The 16,928-nt window shown below is 37.6% G+C and overlaps 1 protein-coding gene across 2 annotated transcripts in view; it reads left to right on the top strand.

The window, feature by feature from the left end:
• The window catches only part of ACO1 (aconitase 1), a 51,739-nt gene extending 35,694 nt beyond the window's left edge, over positions 1-16,045 (top strand). For both annotated transcript variants that reach the window (XM_063455251.1, XM_063455252.1), the window contains exons 14-22: positions 212-368; positions 1,831-1,955; positions 4,234-4,338; positions 5,648-5,790; positions 6,868-7,015; positions 7,274-7,396; positions 10,586-10,777; positions 12,776-12,902; positions 15,751-16,045. In XM_063455251.1, coding sequence (XP_063311321.1) covers positions 212-368; positions 1,831-1,955; positions 4,234-4,338; positions 5,648-5,790; positions 6,868-7,015; positions 7,274-7,396; positions 10,586-10,777; positions 12,776-12,889 — 1,107 coding nt within the window. In that variant the 3' untranslated portion in view covers positions 12,890-12,902; positions 15,751-16,045. The remainder of the gene's footprint in view (positions 1-211; positions 369-1,830; positions 1,956-4,233; positions 4,339-5,647; positions 5,791-6,867; positions 7,016-7,273; positions 7,397-10,585; positions 10,778-12,775; positions 12,903-15,750) is intronic.
• Positions 16,046-16,928: the final 883 nt, after the last annotated feature.

A 16,928-nucleotide genomic window follows, 5' to 3' on the forward strand; every position in this document is an offset into this window, starting at 1 on the left:
TTTCCCTGTCCTTTCTGCTGTGAGCAGGGGAGCTAACCCACAAGTAAATGCTCCCATGTTTCACCAGGAAAGAACAGACAAGTTCAAAAATATATGTTTAGGGAAGTTTTATACCTCAAAGATATTGTAAGTTCTGTTTCTCAGGAATAACGTGGTTTGCCAATTTACTGTTGGTTCCTGATCCTTATAACATATTTTGCCATTTTTAAAGGGAGACCTGGTGGCTGTAGGCATCCTATCTGGCAATAGAAATTTTGAAGGCCGTGTTCATCCAAATACACGGGCAAACTACTTGGCTTCTCCTCCCTTGGTCATAGCCTATGCCATAGCAGGGACCATCAGGATAGACTTTGAGAAAGAGCCTTTGGGTAAGTGTTGTAGCTAATTATATTGCTGACTAGTAACCATAGCAGAATGTATTATGCTCTTAGAGTTCATGAGAGCACTATGTATTTGACTAGGTTAGATATTGTGTGTGTGTGTGTGTGTGTATATATAGATACACTAGTAATAATATCTGTGGCTAGAGATAATCATTTGTGATCATATTTATTGAGTTTTGTACAATAACATCTTGATATCTCGGTTTAGTATTCTTTTAATGCAGCTCCTTTCATTTATAAAAGCCTAGCTCAAATTTGATTTAAATGCTTAAGTCCCCCCCTTGGTTATACAACAAAATCTTTGGGTAAGAAATGGACCAGGAAAAAATATATATTTATTATTAATAAATGTATTATCCTGTAGATGTGGGTAGTCACACATATAACCATAACTAAAACAGAATATGAGAACTGACAAAAGCTTAGTAAAACGCAATAGTCCCTGCTCAGGTTTTCTGTTCGTTTTGTTAGTTTTTGCTCACTTTTGCCATTACAGAGTGAACCTCTATAATTTGCATATTGGACAGATCCCCACCCATAAGGCCACTCAAGAACCGAATTGCCAGAAAGTTCTTTATGCATGATAGAACATGGCCAGTGAGATGTAGCTGATCTCCCTCATGGCACAGTGACAATAGAGTTCATGTCTGGATTAACCTTCTAACTTAGGGAGAGCCCAATTTCGGGAATGCCCAAAACGTGAATATGAATACTCTGCGAACAGACAAAAACTTAGAGAAACGAAGGCCTTCGTTAAATCCCCCTCAGGTCTCAGATTAGTTTTTGCCAGCAAGTTCTCTCTGCACAAGAGATATAGCAACCCTAGACAATGGTTTCACCCTTCCTTGGGCCTTATCCGCAAAGTGTAGCTCATACCCTCTAGTGAGCAAAAACGAGTTTATATTCTCTGTTTTTTTTTTTTATATAACATTAACTGCCTGTTCTACCAATAGGGGTTCTTTCATACACTAAGCAACACATAGCAGAACCAACATTAAAAAAGAACAATTAATTGACCATTTGGCTATCAATGTTCTCAGCTGAGTTGTTTTTCTTTGTTTTTTGTTGAAACTAAGAGTGGCAATTTGCAGCCTTTAACTGCAGAAATTACATATACAAATACATTTCCGAGTGCCTGTAAACCACTGAGTAACCAGTAAGGCACCTGAAATAGGTCTCCGTAAATCAGTGTGGAAATATAGTTAATATAGCTGCAATTAGTTTAGTAATATGATAAAAAATATTAGCCATAGATATGATCACAATTTTACGTGTGCTTAGACTAGGATATATGAATTTGGGTTAGAAGTTAAGGTAGAAGAGATATGAGGTTGGTGCCAAATGGCCAACCCAAAACTCCCTTGGACATATCATCACTGGTCACTAAGAGGGTAAAGCAGCTTTTGGTTTACAAGGTGGAAATGCTTTCTTTACACATGTGTTTTAGGTACGAACGCAGAAGGAAAACCAGTGTTTTTGAGAGATATCTGGCCTGCAAGAGATGAGATCCAAGCAGTGGAACAGAAATATGTAATTCCAGGAATGTTCAAAGAGGTCTATGAAAAAATTGAGGTATTAGATGTCATGAAACACATTCGCACTTAGAATGGTTTACTATATGTTTTCACATTTAACAAAATAGATATAAATGTATTCACTATAACATGGATTGCTTGAAACTGACCAGGGAACTTTAAAGTGGAACTGCCACCATCTGAGGACTTTGCATAATTTGCTAAGACCCCCAATGGTAACATTGTCCCTGGTGGTCCCATGGCTGGGGGGGACAGGTAAAGATGAGTATACCTTAACTGAGCCTGTCCCTCAGTGGTGCCACCATCATCTTCTGGAGAGTCTGACATCACTTTTATACTATCGGGCATGTTAGCTGAGAGACTCACTTCCTCACAGCCCTGTAGAGATGAAAGGGGCACAATCAGGACCTCTGATTACACATACTTACCAGGTGACCCTAACTGCATGGGCTACCATGCTGGCCCCAGTGCAGCTGCACCAGCAGTAGTTCCACCACTGCTCAGGGTGTCTGTTCTGTTGAAATAGACATTGAAAGTCATGTTCAGTGTTTGCAGATGACATAAACTGGGAAAGGTAATACAGTGTGAGCAGTAGAATACTGGCTGCAGATGGATTTTGATAGGTTAGAAGACAGAGCAATTATATGGCAGATAAAAATTCCATGTAGATTAATGAAAAGTTATGCACTGCAGAGTAAAGAATGCACAAGCAAATTACACCTTAAAGGGACTATATTCATCAGAATAACTACAGCTTAATGTATTTTTTCTTTTGAGTAGAATTATTCCTTCAGGCATTTTGCAGTAAACACTGTCTTTTCAGAGAGAATGCAGTGCTTACATTACAGCCTAGTGATACCGCCACACTCTGCATGTAGCCTCAGATGGCTACTATAGGTGGTTCCTGGGGCAGCACTGCCATTCAGTGTCTCCACCCTCTGCATGGAGACACTGCACTGTCCTCATAGAGATGTATTAATTCAGTGTTGTGTTTGGCTTGTGCTGGCTCTGCCCCTGATCTGCCTCCTTGACAGTCTCAGCATGGGAACGCATTGTCATTGGCTCAGAGAATTACTTCTGATGATGTCAGCCAAGCAGGCAGATCAGGGGCAGAGGCAGCAGCTGCAGACTTAAATACATTTAAGATTTTGCTATATTTAGGGGTGCAAAGGAGGTCATGGGGAGGGGAATAGATGTCTGTGTTCCTGACCCAATAGTGTTCCTTTAAATGGGAGTGAGTTTGGGAAAATAGCACACGAGAAGAATTTGGGAATTGTTATAGACCACAAACTAAGCAACAATGCCCACCAATTACTTAGGCCAGTAAGGTATTGTCATGTATACAAAGGGGCATTAATTGTCAGAAAGAAAATATAATTCTGCCACTTTAAGGGACTCTCCAGTGCCAGGAAAACAATCCGTTTTCCTGGCACTGCAGGTCCCCTCTCCCATCCCCCGGTAGCTGAAAGGGTGAAAACCCCTTCAGGTCACTTACCTGAGACCCCGCCGCTCCTCCCAGTGATTACGTCAGCCGGTGGGCGAGACTGATCCCGCCCGCCGGCTGAGGAAAACGAATGCGCATGCACGGCAATGCCGCGCACGCGCATTAGAGCTCTCCATAGGAAAGCATTGAAAATGCTTTTCAATGCTTTTCTATGGGGAATTGAGCAACGCTGGAGGTCCTCACACAGCGTGAGGACGTCCAGCGCCGCTCTAGCACAGGTTTCCTGTGCTATGGACACGGAAGTGCCCTCTAGTGGCTGTCTAGTAGAGGAGGAGGAGGAGGAGTTAACCCTGCAAGGTAATTATTGCAGTTTATAAAAAACTGCAATAATTACACTTGCAGGGTGAAGGGTAGTGGGAGTTGGCACCCAGACCACTCCAATGGGCAGTGTCTCTTTAGCTACAATGGACTCAATGGAATCAAAAAGACTACACCTTCATTATGCTGTGCAATTTTGGGCACTAGAAAAAAATGCAGAGGTGGGCTACAAAATGTATAAAGTGAATGGAACATTTTGGCTATGAAGAAAGGCTAACATATTTAAATTTGTTTAGTTTAGAACAATGGTGCATATGACAGCATTATACCTACCACTCTCTTCCACTGTGATATTTAGTTTATTTTGGGGTTAGTTTGGTTAAATTTCTGTTCTCTCTAGTTGCTGGTTTACTTTTGGGACTAATGTTGGTATTTATGTTCTATATTTTTCTTTTGGTGTTAATAATTTTTTTTTATTAGTTTAGTGATTTGTATACATTGATTACATATATATCTGTCTATATATCTTGATTTTTTTTTCTCCTTTTCATAGAAAGTCAATGAAAGCTGGAATAATTTAAAAGCACCTACAGATAAGTTGTACCCCTGGGATGCCAAATCAACATACATTAAATCTCCTCCCTTCTTCGACAATCTGGTATATTTCCTTTTACATTTATATAATCTAGTTTAGGCTTTGTCTATTTTTAAGCCAATGGAGGTTGTTTGATAATAGAAAAAAAAAAAAAAAAGACTATTTGATGAATTAACTGTGTATTTAGTTAAGTTGCTAAGAACAAAATAAACCTATGGTTTTTTTTTTTGTTTTGTTTTTTTTTTCTTCCTATGCATTTAGTATTTTCTCCACTTTCGTTCTCCCCAAACACCTTTAAAATCTTACAGCTTTCCTTTTTCCTGAGAAATGGTTGAGGTTCTGATAAACATGGTCTACAAATGAAACAAGCTCTCACAAAAATAACATGTACCTTGGCAAATGTTGTTTATAGATCTCTACATTTTCCAGTATGCTATTACACAAAGTAAAATTGTAGAAATTGTGTGTTTATTTTTAAATGTTTACACTGTCGGTATTGCAAAAAAATACAATAAATCCAGCTATAGCTCACTAAAAAGACTAAGGAAGACTAAAATATACATGTGGTATAAAAGGATCTCTTGTGATAGAGAAGTTGCCTTATTGTATGGATTTGATTTATCTTTTTGGTGGTCTTATATGCCAATGTAGATTTGTTTTTCTGTGATGGCTCTGGGGACTTAAACTTCCTTTAGATGCTGATTAAAGGACTACTATAGTGCCAGGAAAACATACTAGTTTTCCTGGCTCTATAGGGTCCTTGGGTCCCCCTCCCGCCGGGCTCTAGGGGGAGGAAGGGGTTAATCCCTTACCTTTTTTCCAGCGCCAGGCTCCCTCGGCGCTGGGGACTCTCCTCCTCAATGCTTTCCTATGGACGCTGGCGTCTTCTCACTGTGAAAATCACAGTGAGAAGCAAGGAAGCGCCTCTAGCGGCTGTCAGCGAGACAGCCACTAGAGGCTGGATTAACCCATTTGTAAACATAGCAGTTTCTCAGAAAGGGTTAATCCTAGAGGGACCTGGCACCCAGACCACTTCATTAAGCTGAAGTGGTCTGGGTGCCTATAGTGGTCCTTTAAACCTTTCTCCAGGTAAGTTTTTCTAAAACATCTTTCAGTGTAAATATGACATGTTTTGATGTAATGGGGCAACCAAAAGAATCCTTTAAGTTATGTTGTTTGTTGTGTTCTTTTCTTTAAATGAGTCATATTTCCTGGAAGTTATGTATTACTACTTTCCCTGCCAAAGGAACATGCCCTAGCATCCCAAAACCACTTTGTCATGGGCAAGCTCTCTGGGCAGTCATGCAAGGAGCTGTCGAAGAACTCTTACAGAATACAAGGTTTCTAACATAATTTTTCTGTGCCGTTTCAGACAATGGAACTGCAGCCGCCCAAATCAATCACTGATGCCTACGTCCTCCTAAACTTGGGAGACTCTGTAACAACTGATCACATTTCTCCTGCTGGGAATATTGCACGAAACAGCCCTGCTGCTCGATTTCTAACTGGCAGAGGGTCAGCATGAATAAAATATAACATGTTTTGTTCTTTATATGTATCTACAAATTTAGCATGTATTTTTAAGATTTACAGTGTATTTGAATTATATAGACGTGTGTGCAAATGATAACATGTTTTGATATTATAAACACAGGACTAAGTGCAGATTCTGAAATCTTATATAGCATTCACTTATATCCACCATCCATAATCCATTTGTATATTCATATGTATGGAAGTCTCTTCCTATACCAGGTTTATTCTGACTATTTCATACCTCCCTGCATCTCTCTTAGAGCAGTCTTTTGCTATTTACACCCAACACCCCTCTTTCTTATCAGTATATCACTTGTATCTTACATTAGAAATTATAATTTCCGTTATTCTGGTCAGTGTTGGTTCTGACCTAATGAAGAAATTCTTGAGTGCTTCTTTTTTAATAAGTATTCCTTTAAAAAAAAAAAAATGTATGGACTGGTATCATTGTATACTGCAACGCTCCTTTTACTTGGACAATTATCCATAGCGCCCTCCCCCATAGGTTAATTTACTGATGAGATACCCAGATATAATAAATACTACTAATATTTTTGATAACTATGTGCATGAACATGATTTCGGAGTAGTTTCAATCTTGCATTTATTTCATTATTCAGTTATCTGTATACCACCCAAAAACAATGAGCGTTATTGAATATTGATGTGGTTCTAGGTAGCAATTACAGGAAGCACTTTGCACGTAAGTTCTAGATGTGCGTAAAGAGGAGGAGAGATAGATGTAAAGAAAATAGCTGTCTGGGTAACGCTATGGTGCTGTGTGCTTTATATTCTTTGAACACTGGCTTTCATTGGCCACAATTTAATAATTTTGGATTAGCTTTTCAAATTATGACAATTTCGTGTTAGAAAAATATTGAAACGTATTTATCTATAGAAATCACCACTAACGTCTAAGGGAGTTTTTGTTTTTAAATCATTTGAAAAGTTATTCTAACAGATCACGATCATTTAAAAAGCTTTTCCAATAATATTAAGTCAACGCCATTGTCCGTAATACTTTCACTGTCCCTCAATTGCTTTTCTATCTCACAGATTAACTCCAAGAGAATTTAACTCCTATGGCTCGCGCAGAGGTAACGATGCTATCATGGCAAGAGGGACATTTGCAAACATCCGTCTTTTTAACAAATTCATCAACAGGCAGGCGCCACTAACTACACATATCCCTTCCAACGAAACAGTGAGTGACTACAGAACCTATGACATAATGTAAATGTATGTAACTTAAAGAGTGCATTCATGTGGTGAACTGACCTACTTTCTTTGTACATCTGTTCTTGCTTGCTTACTGTGCTGTTATAAAGTTATTTATCTTTCAGCAAAACACAACTTGTCCCTTTTAACACATTTTAAAGATATTTCACATATTCTGATCATTTTCCAGGTTTTGTGGATTACATTTATTCACTAGCTTTATTTTTTTTCATTTTTTTTCCAGCTTGATATATTTGATGCTGCTGAGAGATACCAACAGGCTGGAAATAATTTAATCATCCTGACCGGAAAAGAATATGGTTCAGGAAGCTCTCGAGATTGGGCTGCGAAAGGACCTTTCTTACTGGTGCGTTCTGGCTCCTTTTGTATTTTTTTCACTTCATAAACATGTGTCTCACCTGTCTTACTATAGTATAAGATAACTTTAGGTAGAAGCTCCAACCGCCTTAAGTTTCCTGTAGACTTTTATTGTAGAATCAAGGTATCTCGATGACGTGGGGTGTGACTTGGACTTCGAGCCACATGGTCACATAACTAAGAGCTCCCGTCTAAGGCAATCAATCTAAAGCGTTCAAGAGGCTCTTGAGCAGTGGTCCCCAACCCAGTCCTCATGGACCACCAACAGACCAGCTTTTGCCAGTATCTCCATTTGAATAAAAAAGGGAATTGCATAAATCCTGGACTGTTCGTGGACCATGAGGACTGGGTTGGGGGCCAATGCTCTAGAGCATTTGTCTTATTTTTTTTTTTCACTTTATTTTACCCCCTTATACCCATCCTCACAGGCATGGCTACCCAGACAGACTAAGCCTAAACAAGACCAATCTGCCTTTTTATATATTTATTTTAGCCAAAGGCCATTCTAAATCTTGGCGATGAACTGAATGTGACCAAGATGGCCCTGGGTTGCATGAGCACAACACCAAGAGGCTGAGCATTTTATGGCTACAGAACAGCCTGTAACAGAAACCAGTATGCGCTCGCTGCTGCTCTCTTTGTCCAGAAACCAGGTCCAACAATGTAAGATTATGGTAGAAGACCTCAGAAAATACATTATTTATCTGGGAGACATGACGTCCCATATTTAAACAAAAATGGCAAAACTTGTGGAGGCTCATAACAGCCTAGCGGATGCAGTTATGGAGATGGATCAAAACGTCAGCTCTGCTTTGAGAAGCTTGCTGATCTAGAAGACCGTTTAAGACCCAACAATCTTCACATTTGGGGGATTCCAGAATCAGAGGACCACAAGTCCTTAACTCCATACAGCTCAGACATCTTCAAGGCTATTGTACTTGAGGTACATCCTGACCAACTGGTGTTAGACTGGGCCCACAGAGTGCGGAGACCAAACTTTTACCTAAAACTGCACCCCGAGAGATCCTCCTGCGTATACACGTATACATGTCATATACAATGATATTGCATATATATTACAACTCAATCACCTTCCTCTACGTTTAAACTATTCTATCCCACCCAATTTCATCCCATAGCGCACACTAAATCCAGAGACACAATAACGTGTCTATATCTCAAACCACTTAGGAGATTTCTGATGTTAATCTGTGATATTAACTCTCTCACATTCACTTTCATGAATGCATATTTCCCCAATTATGGCCAAAATTCCTTTTTAGAAAAGCTATGCATTAGGACTGATGGGGTCTGATGGGGAACACTGTTTTTCTGTGGAGATTTTAATTTTGTCACTGACCCTTCCTTAGACTTCCCCACTAGATGTAATGCGAGGTGACTGAAAGCCCTACAGGGCTAATGCAAATCTCTACGCAATCTATAGGATCTTCAAAACTTGACATTTATGGAGAACTCTCCATCCTAATGAAAGGGATTTTACCTTTTCTTCTACACCGCACAACTCTTATACCCATATAGACAAAAATGATATGTGTGAACCCGGAAGACTTTACATAAATAGCCAACTGTTCACAACAGATTGTATGGTCAGATCATGCACCTCTTCTGTTTATTTATTTGATCATTATCCATATTAAATATAGGGTCTTGGAAACTGTCCAAAAGCAAAGGCAAGATTTATATACCACAAAAGATTTGCAAGGAATTTGCCCTTTTATGAAACTTTACATAACCTACAATCCTCCCTAGATACTCCACCCATAGACAAGGACATGATAGACACATTGCTATACTCCATTTCCCTGCCCTTTCTGTCTACAGCTTAAAAAATATATATCTGAGCAGTGGTATAAAAGAGGAGGAAGTAGCAAAGGTTGTCTCTAAACTCTGACCCCACAGGGCACGAGGACCAGATGGATTATCAAATTTGTACTAAAAAAATCATTCTTCTCTTCTATTGACTTATTTTTTCTGTTTCTTCTGTGTTATTGACTACATTATTCAATAACACAAAATCACACACAAGGTCCATCTCTGGACATGCTTCTGGCAAATATAATAGTGCTCCTGAAGCTGGTTAATCCCCCTGCCAGAATGCAAGAACTTTAGACTTATTTCAATTTTAAATATTGAAGCTAAATTCTACATGAAGATTCTTGCAGACTGATTTAAGGAGATGTTACCTTTCTTAATCTTGAATGATCAGGTCTGATTTGTTAAGGTTCATAATGGTTCTCTCTACTCTCTAAATCCCTGTATATATTCTCTGCCAATACCAGCCCCTAAAAGCGTCTTCAGAGAGATTCAAAGGAAAGTCTAATTATTTGTTTGGGCAGGTAGACGATAAAGGGTGACCATAGCCCATTAACAGATGAAGTTGTTTACTTAACAGGTAACTGCCTCTATTATAAAGAAGCCATACTCGCTCAGTAATCGCATTGCTCCATGTGACCTTTAACCTTCCAGAATGGATCTATATAGAAGAATCACATCAAGGGACTAAATCGCTATGAACCCCAGATCCTTCGACAATATACGCAAAGTTGTTACCAGTTACAATTGATTTTATGTACTTTCATAATTATATAATAACTTATATGAATGAGTGAGAATGCCTCCATTATGTTACATTCTGTAAGGTTACACATTATATCTTACCTAAAAGATTATCATTTGGTTGTTTATTTTGAGACCAAAACTCTCAATAAATGGATCAAAATACAATGAATAAATAAATCACAACAACGTTTTGACTTACAATACAAGTCTACCTAAAATTTTAATTGGTTGAGCTTCCTCCTAATTTTATCTGTGTTGATTTTCTTGGGCCATGGATTGGTCCTGGAGTGGTAGGCTCCCACCAGCAAAGGATTTGAAGAAATTGAGTAGTGGAGACCTGGGAGTAGTGAGCAAAATATGGGATTACTGTAGTGTCAGATCAGTAAGAGCCACATTACATCTTTTACAACTTGCTTCCACATTGTATATGTTTTTATTTTTTTTTTTGTGCTTTCACAGTATAACCCATAGACAATGCTGTTAATTACTTGTATTTTTTTTACATAATGCAAGGTGATATTGCTTGTTATGATCTTGCTACAATATGTGGAATTCTGCTTTCTTTCGGTTTAATATTGTCCAAAAAACACCCACTCAGGGAATCAAGGCCGTTATCGCTGAAAGCTATGAGCGCATTCACCGCAGTAACCTGGTGGGAATGGGGATAATTCCTCTGCAGTATTTGCCAGGAGAAAATGCAGAGGCACTGGGGCTCACTGGAAAAGAACGATATACCATCAGCATTCCTGACGACAAAGATCTCCGACCTGGCATGAATGTAGAGATTAAGGTATATATTATTGCTTTAACATTGCCTCAGTTGATGTAGTAGTGAAGTAAAATGTTTCTAAATTATTAAATGATTTGTGTGTTATCTATCTTACATCTATCATATGGTAGGTATATTCTCTTATCCAAACTGCAATTTAAAGAGAGTATTTAAATCCTTGTATCTGCTTAGCAATGTGTAGATCTTGCCTATCAGTATTTTGGGGACTTCATTTGGTACATTGTTGTATAGTTGTCACTTTTATATTTTGCACCATAACATGTAGAAATAAATTGGTGAAACTAATGTACAGTAATGTGAAGTGTGATTTTATAGCTTTTCAATATAAATAATCCACACAAACACACAAATATTACATAACACAAAAGACAAACATTGAGAAAGATTGAAAAGGATTGTGGTTTCGATATGGGGCTTCTTCCATTAGAGGATAGCGAGGAATATTATAAAAAGACGTCTAAACATTTCTATATTTTGTCGAAGGGTAGCCAAAGATCATAATGAGATGGGTTAAACCATTTTAAAATATTTATCACTGAGCCACGAGTTCTCTAAATTTTCGTGAGTTCAAATAGGCTGACACAGGTTTGGGTGGATGGAATGTTTAGTTCATATTGATACAAAGAAATGCTTTGGTCATAAAGCTGTATAAAATCTTAGAGGTTGTCCTTAAGGACCCCATACAGATGTATGCTAGAACCTTTACATGATCACTGCATTTTGAGACTGTGGAGGAAATATTGTATTCTTCAGAGTGCTAAAAGTGCATGTTAAAAGTTATTTTAATTCAGTCAATGCGTAAATTAGATTCAGACACAATAAATCAATATTTTAAGCCTGTACTTTGTAGATGGTATAGATGGTTGTCCGTTTTTTCTCCAAGTTAATTATATTTAGAGAGAGGTAGGTGTGTGTGTTGTTTGTGGGGTTTTTTTTCTCCACATGGGAGCAAAAAAACAAGTCGCAAGAGTGCTGAGAACGGACAACAGCTCAATTAGCCCGCCCTTCAGTGGGTCCACGCTCAGTTCTCAAGCTGGTTTTAGCTCATCTTGTGCCATTACAGAGAGAACCAGGCAATGCATCTCTGGGCAGAACAGCTCCAAAATACAACCCAGCTCTCTGCACAAGAGATACAGCAACCCCAGATAATCATTTCAACCTTGTTTTCCACATGTGGTGCAGACCAGGACTGTCTCAATGTTTTCTCCTGTTCTCCATAGTTCTCTCATTTATGTGACTTTTCCTCTCCTTGGCTTGTGACTTTGATCATTGTACTGCCTACAGTTTATATTGTTTGCTTCCTTTAGAAATCGTAATACAGATTATCCTTTGTGTCTGCTCTTGGGGAGGTGCATAAGATTTAAGCTCAGGGTTGGGAACCCTAGGTTATGATGACAGATTATAGTTAATCCATTAAATTACTTGGTGTGCTGTAAGCTGGCTTGGTTTGCTTCTCCCAGGAAGTGAAGATAAGACAGGCTAATTTCTTTGGATTTTAACATATACCGCAGGGGTTCTCAACCCAGTCCTCAGGACCCCCTACCAGTCCAGGATTTGGGGATTACCTGGGTGTGTCTAAGGTGTTTAGAAAAAGGGAAAAAAAACACCTTAGGCTCTAAGGTGTTTTTTTTTTATTTCGCTAAACACCTTAGACACACCCAGGTAATCCCTAAACCCTGGACTGGTAGAGGGTCCTTGAGGACAAGGTTGAGAACCCCTGATATACAGAGATGGTTTCATCAGTATGACAGTGAAGGGAAGATTTTTTCTTAAGCGTTAAAGCACTACCAGAAGTTGACTGTCTTGAAAAACAAAAATATACAATACGAATGTGTGGGGGAAAAAAGGTTGTTTTTTCACTATATCTATATTATAAAGTATGCACATTTACTGTCTAGTTCAGATGGACTTAGATAAGTGATTTCTGTGCTTCATTTATGCATTTCTCCAACAAAGTCCAATTGCATTTTTAACTTTCTTTATCAACTCCCTGCACAGTTGGATACTGGAAAGACCTTTGACGCCATCATGAGATTTGATACAGATGTGGAGCTCACTTACTATCGCAACGGTGGCATCTTAAACTATATGATCCGTAAAATGGCATGTTAGGACATCCAAAAAGGTAGTAACATGACCAGTAGTGGAAGATTACATGCATTTTAAATGTAAACCACCTGCCTACCACCTAGGCTCCTCCAGAAACACACACTATGCACACTTGTCTGTTCCATATAGAGCTTCTCGTTTGGTAGGAAAGCGGGTGCTTAATCTGTACATTGTCCTTTTTACAACTCCGTGTCAGTCGTCTGCATTTTTGAAAAGAATAAAAATGGATAATAAAAACCCACATTCTGTAATTCATGGGCTATTCTCAAAGCTACATTTATGGATACAGGAGGGAAGGAGCTGGTTTAGCAGGTTTCTAAGGTTTGAAGGACAGTTTTTCACTTAAATTAAAAAACAATGTGTAGTCTACATTTCCATACACTTAGTTCTGATTTTGAAATATTGTATTTTTATTTTTGCCACATTATATCCAAAATCAAATTAGTAAGGGAATTAATTGTGTGTTACATCTAATTTAAGAAAAGACAAAAAAAGTATAGATAGCCCCACCTAAAATGATAATAACCCTCCTGTGAAATCACATAACAGGTATATATACATACATACATACATACATACATACATACATACATATGTTGATAGAATCTTCTGTTCGGATTTATACCGTTTTTGGGAATCTCATAAAAACAGAGAAACAAAAGAATGATATATCAAATAACAGGAGAGTGAGATGTAATATTATGCCAAAGGCACACTCACACTTTCAAGAGCTCCTAAGAGCTGTGCTGTATAAAGCGTTGACGGTACAATCCCCGTCTCGGGATATATGGTCGGCAGACGTAGTGGTAGATCTTTCCAGTACGTCACATGTATAAAAAGACAAGCAGGAGAATATCCAATGGTGCAGCCAGTATGGTAAAATCATTGCAAAAAAAGGTATAAATAACCTACTTGCATGAGAGACAGCATGGACCTGCTCTAGTGTTGCAATGCTTTGGTGGTATAATCCCCACCTGGGATATATGTTGATAGGAAGCCAAGAAAAGATGCAGGGTAAATCCCTCAAAATTCCAAGATAAATTAAAATGTAAAAGGATTAACCTTTTTTAGTATAAACAAATTTAATCAGAAGGGATTCTTCTGATGAAACCCCAAGGTGAAACGCGTAAAGTGTGAATTTAGCACTTATGTGGATTGTCTTTTAAAATATACTTTTATTTATTTGTTTATACTAAATAAAGTTAATCCTTTTACATTTTTATTTTGGAATTTTTGGGGATTATACCCTGCATCTTTTTTTGGCTTTCTATCTACATATATCCCAGGTGGGGATTATATCATCAAAGCATTACAACACTAGAGCCGGTTATTTATATCTTTTCTACAGTTATTTTACCATACTTGCTGCACTATTGGATATTCCCCTGTTTGTCTTTTTATACATGTGACGTACTGGAAAGATCTACCACTACTTCTGCCGACCATATATCCTGAGACAGGGATTGTACCGTCAACACTTTATACAGCAGAGCTCTTAGAAGCTCTTGAAAGTGTGAGTGTGATTTTGGCGTAATATATCTCACTCTTCTGTTATTTGATATATTGCACTAATATTCTTTTGTGTCTGTTTTTTTTGAGATTCCCAAAAACCGTATAAATATGAACAGAAAATTATATCAACATATGTATGTATATATACCTGTTTTGTGATTTTCACAGAAAGGTTATCATTTTAGGAGTGGCTATAAATATCTTTTTTTGTATTTTCAGATTTGTTCACAAGGTTTTGGGGTATCCTTGTTAAGCTTGTCTGCTGCCTGTTTATTGAAGTGTATTGTGAGCACCTTTTCATACGTCTGATTTAAGTCTATTTGTAAGTTGGTCTTGAAGTCATCCGCACATTTGCTATTCAATGATTTTCTCAAAACAAGTCCAATGGGATCCCGAATTTACCACTAAAATTGGTAGCAGTTAGGGAGCTGAAATAGTCAACAATTTCCTTATAATCCTTCTCAACTCGGGGAGCAAACTCGAGGTTTAGTGAAACAACTAAAACTGCACACATTGATAATATATATATATTTTTTGTTTAAAATTGATTTTATTAAATAGTAATTGCTAATTACTTAAATGTTTTGTAAACCCATTTATGGTGGTGCTGTCTAGTATTAACCCAACAATGTTTTGTAATTTTTGAAATAATTGTATTAAAAAATAATAATCAAATACTATAGCAAATACCAGTGGTTTTCACCCACTGCATTTCAAGCCATCTCAATGTATGCCAACACAGTTACTTCAGGGTTGTAATACATTCAACAAGTGAATTGAAACTGGGATTCACATCTAGAAATTGATAAAACCAGTAAATATGTTTGGCTAGAATTATGTATATCCGTTTAGCAAGGCTGAGCGTTAATGAGACCTATATAAGTTGCTGATAATGGTAAAAGAAACAGTCTCTTGGAAATTTTCCTCACATTGTTGTGTGCTGATATATATAATGGCAATGTGTTTTACGTTAGCATTTAAAGCTATGTTATCTTTCTCATCACAACTGTGATTGTGTCGGTGACTTACTTTGCAAGTCTGTAAAAGAACATTATTCAGTGTTCAATTTGCTATACCACAGCTTCATACAATTATCATTCTCTCTCTCTCTGACAGGCTGTGCAAAAGACCATTATAAGGGTTTGTCAGATTACTCGAATTTCTGTATACATCACTCTTCTCACTTATCACAAAAGGGCATTCATGATTTATAATTGGGCTAATCGCTGGCATGAAATGCAAGTTATGATGTATTTGACCATCAATTAACCAAAGAAATTTAGTTTGACACACACTGATAATACCCATTTCATGCAAAACCATCCTTAATGACTGTGAATGTTTGTTTCCAGTTGTGCTCTACGGGACCTACATGGTGACAACTTCTGGAACCTCTTCTGAAAACATCTTGACTTCAGCTAAGAACTCTGCCATTTGGTATGGTGGAAAGCCTTTACTAAAGAGTTTATTTACGCTGGATCATGCATAGTTTAAAAGATTGTCTGAAACGTAATAAATGTGAATCTTCAATTTACTCCATCCCTGTCGAACTTTTCTGTGACCTTGATTTTGCTTTGTTCTTTGCAAAAATAAGCATAAAACTACTTTGTAAAATCAACCCAAATAAATCTATTTTTAAGAGTGTTACATCTTCTTACATTGAGAATAAAATTTTGATGTATGTAAACATTACAAACACTACAGTCTGCATTATTGGTTATGGGCTCAGCATACCCCTGTCACTATTTCTGGGTTCTGTCTCCAATTGTTTTCAAGCCCTCATTACACCATGCTCATTGGTTGCATTTTACTTTTTTGAAATTCCACTTATTTATTAGCAATATAAATTCTGTCCATATTTGAATAGTATTCATTAGCAGAGCATGTTAATGGACAACAATGTATGTGTTCTGAATATTATTTGCAAAGGCAGCCTGTGTTTCTTATTTATTTATTGACAATAGCAAACAGTTTTACAATTAATTTTAACATGAGTGTTAATACCACAAATACAATGATTACACAGATTCTGGAAGTTGTGCTATTGTTATATATAGATGGCTATATATGGTCTAAGAACAGATCAGTGTTTACAAATCCATTTGTACACTGGATGCTGTGTAGATGGTTAAAGAACACAACCTGACTTTGGCTGTCTTATATGTAACACAGGCTAGAATCTCATTTTAATAGAGTAAAATCAAATTGCATGGTGTATTCACATGAAGTTTTTTAAACCTATCTTTGTGTGGATACATTAGCCAGGTACACAGGCAAAGCTTGAAAGAACACTTGAAACGTGTCTATCGATCTTCTTCCTTGGATAAGGGTCCTTTCTTCTCCGAAATCTGCGTGGATACATTCTCCACCAAAGATTTTAAATAAATAAACAAGGATAACTGATAATATAACTGGCTTAGGTAGTGACGGAAGGTGACATGTCTAACTTAAGGGTGCATAACATGAAGTATGCCATTTCATATTCATAAGTTATACAAATATTTGTATTGGTGAAAGGTTCACCCTAAGT

The sequence above is a fragment of the Pelobates fuscus genome, chromosome 5 (assembly GCF_036172605.1).
Source record: "Pelobates fuscus isolate aPelFus1 chromosome 5, aPelFus1.pri, whole genome shotgun sequence".
Taxonomy (NCBI): domain Eukaryota; kingdom Metazoa; phylum Chordata; class Amphibia; order Anura; family Pelobatidae; genus Pelobates; species Pelobates fuscus.